This window comes from Colobus angolensis, unplaced genomic scaffold (assembly GCF_000951035.1).
Source record: "Colobus angolensis palliatus isolate OR3802 unplaced genomic scaffold, Cang.pa_1.0 Scaffold284, whole genome shotgun sequence".
Taxonomy (NCBI): domain Eukaryota; kingdom Metazoa; phylum Chordata; class Mammalia; order Primates; family Cercopithecidae; genus Colobus; species Colobus angolensis.
The window spans coordinates 2,946,240-2,952,172 of NW_012116088.1; the positions used below are offsets into that span (position 1 = coordinate 2,946,240).

Sequence of the window (5,933 nt, forward strand, 5' to 3'; positions counted from 1 at the left end):
ATTACAACAGTGTGGTTGTCAGGGGTGAGAGGCTCGTGCAGCGGTTAGACCACCTCTATGCTAACAGGCTTAGCAATCAGGCTGCCAAGGGTCCTGGCTGGAGGAAAAAAATTAAAACCAAACCTTAGACCTCTTGTCAGACTGTGAGGAGAATTATATTTGTGAACTAGTCTACAGTGTGGACAGGAAATGACCTCTCCACAAACTGCTTCTTTAAAAACAAGCAGTGGTGCCTAAAGCTATCCAGCTTCTCTCTCTCTCTCTCTCTCTCTCTCTCTCTCTCTCTCTTACTCTCTCCCTCCCTCCCTCCTTCTCTCCCTTCCTCCATGCCAACCTCCCTCCCTCTCTGGATCTCCTGCTCTCTCCCTCTCCCTCCTCTCCCGTGCTCCCTCCCTCCCTCCCTCTTTCCCTCCCTCCTCTCCTCTCCCTCTCCTCTCCTGCTATAGAGGGCTCCGACAGCAGTTCCCAGCCAGCGTGTTCAGCCTGCCTGCCTGCCTGCCTCTGTGTGTGTGTGAGCGTGTGTGCGTGCGTCTACTTTGTACTGGGAAGAACACAGCCCATGTGCTCTGCATGGACGTTACTGATACTCTGTTTAGCTTGATTTTCGAAAAGCAGGCAAGATGTCCAGCACACCACATGACCCCTTCTATTCTTCTCCTTTCGGCCCATTTTATAGGAGACATACACCATACATGGTACAGCCAGAGTACCGAATCTATGAGATGAACAAGAGACTGCAGTCTCGCACAGAGGTAAGTACTTCAACCTTGGGGATGTGTTTGTGTATTTTTGTTAAGCTATGCATGAGCTTTTCCTAGGGTTTCTGGCTGAATTCTGTGGGAAGTGTCCCACTTGATACTACCACGTATGTGGAAATGAGCGCTGGGGTGAATCCACGAGTTTGAACGCTGGGTTTCCAGGCACAGCAACTCTTGTAGCAGGGGACAGTTTCTGCCGGAATCTTGAGAGAACCCAGCACTTGATTCACATGCCAGGTTTCCAGAAATGTTGCTCTTCCAGAACTCTGGTATTTTGCAGGCTCTGAGTCAGTCCTGTTGGTGTTTCTTGAGATATAATTCCAAGGAATTTTGTGATTGTTTGCATATGACTGTATATATATGTATTATTTTTTTTAAGAAATAAATTCTAGAGGAAGTCTGCTTTGACCTGTCTTTGCTTTTCAAAGTCACCAAAATTGAGGTAAAAGGGGGGGCAGACGAGTAACCCTGCCTACTTCTCAGAACTAGCCCTGGAGGGACACATAGTATATTTCAGTGTTAAAATCAGAAACCAGTTGCTTGGGGCAAGGGGACTCTAGACTTTCTCCTTTTGCTGTCGGCCGTGCCCCCCTGATCACTCTACCTTAGGACAGGAGCTGGTTCAGCTTTCAAGTCAGCTCTAGTTTTTGCATATTTGAGATCTTGTGCCTGAGAGAGGGAGACTCAGCCTCCTAGGCAGGCAGCAACTCTGGGAGCAGAGAGAACAGGACTTTCAGAACTTTTTAAATGCAAAACCCCAGACTCGCCTCCTGCAATTTAAATCTTTTATGTCAGTTGACTTTATCTCTGTGCTAGCTCAGCTGGCAGGTCTTGCTGCTGGGCTGTCCATCTGCCTGTAAGTTGGGGCTTTGTGGAAGTGTTCGGAAAAGCAGTTTGTTATAGGTACACCAAAGTTACTTTAGGAAGTGGAAATTGCTAGGAATTTAGTCTTCTCTGCAGAGTACAAATACCAGAAGATTTATGCCAAAAAGCTTTTAGGGGATAGCTTTGGTGGAATTTTAGATTGAAGATTGACTTTTAACTCTAGGAAGGGACTCCATTAAGTTTGCATTATAGAATAAAACACACTTGCTTGAATTGTCAACAGAGCCATAGAGAATTCATGACGTTTCATGTATTTAATACAGCTAACAAGATGTGACCTGCTTTCTGATTGGCTAACTGCTGGACAAGGACTTATATGTGTTTTAAAAGCTGGATTGTCTTTAATGACTGCTATTTTCTTTATATGTTAATACACCATAGATGCTAAATATGACTGCTGGTATCCTTGCTCTTTCTAGAAGCCAGTAACTCCTACAGAAGTGCAAACTATGTTTTGCTTAGGGTGGTGAACTGTTGGCAGTGACTGATATTTGTGCTTGCTGTTTTATGTATGTTGCTTTGTGTGTGTTACAGTTTGTATATTTCCTTCAGATCTTTACAACTGCGTGTTGCAATCTTAAATCTCTGCATAAACTATTGGTTGACATAGCCTGCTTTCAGAATTAGGAGGATAGAAAATGTCTTATAGTTCAGGCACACATTAATTGCAATACAGATTTGGGAAAAATAGTCTTTTAAAAGTGTGATCAGTTATAAAAAGAGGCCAGGGACTATTATGGCTCAATTCTTGAAGAGCAACAATATTTAAAAATGACCTGTGTCCACCTTACATTTTAGAAAGTTTTTGAGGAATTGCAGAAATTCTTTTCCATCCTCCTGCAGTTAGGAACACAGGCAGCATTCTCTGATATCTGCCTGCCCTCCTGCCCATTACTGAGCACTTGGCTAGGTCTGAGCTAGGAGACTTATCTGCAAGATTTCCCTATTCTTGTCCTCAAAAAAAAAAATTTTTGGATTCAATGTGGTCCCATGTTTGTTTCCCATTTGAGACAAGACATTTGAAAAGACCTCCTTTTGCAGTATGCTTTGCAAAGATGCCACATTATTTTTTATGAGAGCTAAACTCAGGAATTCCTAACTTTTTGATTATGGGGTATTACTTTTAAAGATTTAGCTCTGAGTAGAAAAAGACTACTTCATAGCTCAAGAACCAAGAGAAGAAAGCTTGCTATGACAGATCTTAAAGATTTTTTTAAACCTCCCTGCCTGTGACAGTAAAGTGCTATGAACTATTTTCTGGTGTGTCCTAGAGCTAACCCTTTATACTTTTCCCTCCTTAATTAGATAATTTTTCAAATAATTATTTAAATAATTGCTTCAATACTTCTTTTTTCTTTGCTAAGCAATAAATACTGTCATGAACGCAATGCCATACATTTGTTTTTATTTCACATGAAAAGAAGAATCAAACAATTGCTCCTAAGATATTTAAATGTTTACATTAAATATTAAATTTTGATCATGATGTATATACTTTGAAAAAAATAACTTTCATGTAAAGTTACACTGTAGCTTTGCCAATAATTGTTGTTTATGATAAAGCTTTTCTGAGTTCTGGAGAGGGATTGGTTGGAATAAAATACAAAGATACTCAGCAAGAGTTATTAGTTTATTCACATGCAAAATCAAATATGCCTTTGAGTGACTACTTCGAGAATTTAGCCAAAGCATACAACCATTTTGGGCAAGAGTGACTCACCCATCCCTCTTCCTTCTCTCTCTTTCCTCTGGTCCCACTCCTAAGTATATAGTATTATTTCATTAAGTCTTAATCTCTCTCTCTGTGTCACTCTCTCTCACACACACACACACCCCACTGGGTAATACTCTCAAGTCTTCACTCCTTTTGGAACATGGACTTGGCTAGAAAAAAAATACAGCAAATCAGTATTTGATGAAGAAATTGTAATCAAGTTTCTGGAAATTTCCTAGAAACCTCCTTTTTTATACGGAAAGAAATTAGTGAAGAACCATGATGTTTACCTACTCTCCTTCCATGGCTGATCCCAGGGCATTTTCTCATGGGGATCGATGCCTTTCTTCCAGTTAAGTTAAATCAAAGATCTTCAGAAGCTGAGAAGTTTTAGTTTAAAGAGCATGGCATTGGGAGTTAATATTATTTCTAACTCTTACAAACTAGTTGGCATGGGTCTTGGTTCCTCATTTGCAAATTACCAACAGTGTCCCTTTGATTGAAAATTCAGATTTTCTGTTTTCTTAGCATGAGAAAGTATTGTGAAGTCAAGAGTGCAGACATTTCTTTGCTCATGGTATTCAGTTCAGAATCACAAATGGTAATAAAATAACTGGGTAATGGTGAGGAAAACTTGAAGGTCCAGTCTGGTTTTAAAGCTAGCACTTAGAGCAAGTAGTTCCTGGACCAAGTAGGTACTCATTAAACATTTGCTGACTAGCCAATCAATGAATCAGTAGACAAAAGGAGATAATTTGAAAACCAATGCATTTATATTAGCACCTTCCCTGATAAATACACTTGTGAAGTTTTTTGGGGCCTGGTATCTCCTATTGAGCTGAAGCAGCTTTGGGCCTCTGCTTCTCACTCTCCCTAAAGTGCTCATCTCACATCCCCCACATTTATTTTATCTGAGGTCATTTAGATCCATAATCTTTGTGGCAAAGAAAAGCAAGTGACTAAGTACTAATAAGACATCACTTCTCTGTAAAGGAATAGGCATGCATTAAAGAGCAAACAGCAACAACAACAACAAAAGTATGTTTTAAATGCTGCTAGGTGCTCTGAAAAGTAATTTTTTTTTAACCATTAGAATCTCAGTGGAGTTTAATAAAGAAATGTGTGGGTGCTCCCCCTACCCTTTCAAATGAAATGAAGAAAAACTCTGAGGTTGACTTCACTGTGTTCACTGTAATTCCCAGGCAGCAGAAAGGAGTTTACATTTTCTGTTGTGTATGCTGTCAAAAGTTGACCCAATGTCTTCCAAAATTCATGTATTTGAATGGTTTGGCGGTACCAAATGTATTTTGGAAGAATACAGCCACACAATTATATAGTTTTAACGCTGCACACACAATGCAGTCAGATAGGATATAAAAATATGTCCTGAAGACTTCAGAATTTGTTCTGTGAAAAGCTTCAATAAAAGCAAAAACAATGGATTTTTTTTCAGTTTTAGGTCTCAGCTCTGAGATGAAAATATAGCTAAAATATATGAGAAACATTATAGTGGACATCATTGTAAGTGAAAGGATTTAACTAATGTTAGATTATGATACAATTTAAGAAAGTTTATCAAGTACAGTTCACAAATCTTTGTTAGAGTAGATACTTTCCTATACCTTGTTTTCTCATTCAAATGACCAAAACTGTCTGCATTTAAGTGAAGATATTTTTAAGTATATATAGTTCCTCATGTTGGCACCATGCTATTTTTTTTTTAAATACCATAAACACCAGAAAAGTGTGAGTTCCGTTGTATATTTTTCCTATTTTGAGGTTTTTTTCTTTTATCAATATTACACATCCTCTTCCAAAAGAGAAAACTGTGATTACAATCAGAAGCCGTACGCACAAGGATTTTATTAGAATGACAGTTTTTAGTTTTACAGGATTTAATATGAAGGTTACAAATGTTCGAAGACCTGGAAATTTAAATCTGCTGATTTTCACCCCTTCTCAGCTCAACTCTAAAACTCCCTGGGGAGGGGTGGGGAGGAGGGGGATTCTTAGTTCTCTTTTCTTTCAGCTACATTTTTATATACTTTAGTCACAGCGTTTCACTTTGTAACATCATGTTTATTCATGGAATAGCTTGGTGTCATTGATGTTCAGATGGAATCTAGTTAAAATGAGATTAGTTATTTTGGATAGGTGGAGAAAAAGAAAAAAATGCTTTGTGATAACTTGGAGGTTTCTCTCCCCTAGAAATTTAGAAAGAAAAATGTTGCTGCTGCTCTGAGATCTATGAATGATTTTCAGTGTTAAAAACAGAACTTTGTTAGTTGTTTGAAGGGGGTTGGTGAGGTGGGGGAGGGGGCTGGGTGGTGGAAAGGAAAGCTATTTTGAAAATGTTAAATGAAACCAAAAGTGCAGTTTTAAAAATGAGAACTTCCAAACTCTCTTATTTTTCAGGATCTCTACATGGCCTCAGAAAACAAATTGTAGGGCTCTTACACTGATTTTATTTTCTTGAAGTCTTTTTCTTCCCCCATTTTCTTACTATGGGAACTGTTTTTAATTAAAAATTGCTGCAAACTAACTATTCATAGGAGGCCAAGAAGGAAAAAAAAAAA

At 38.8% G+C, this 5,933-nt stretch overlaps 1 protein-coding gene across 5 annotated transcripts in view; it reads left to right on the plus strand.

The window, feature by feature from the left end:
• Positions 1 to 296: 296 nt before the first annotated feature.
• LDB2 (LIM domain binding 2) overlaps positions 297 to 5,933 on the plus strand; it is a 392,824-nt gene continuing 387,187 nt past the window's right edge. For all 5 annotated transcript variants that reach the window (XM_011948824.1, XM_011948825.1, XM_011948820.1 and 2 more), the window contains exon 1: positions 297 to 752. In XM_011948824.1, coding sequence (XP_011804214.1) covers positions 621 to 752 — 132 coding nt within the window. In that variant the 5' untranslated portion in view covers positions 297 to 620. The remainder of the gene's footprint in view (positions 753 to 5,933) is intronic.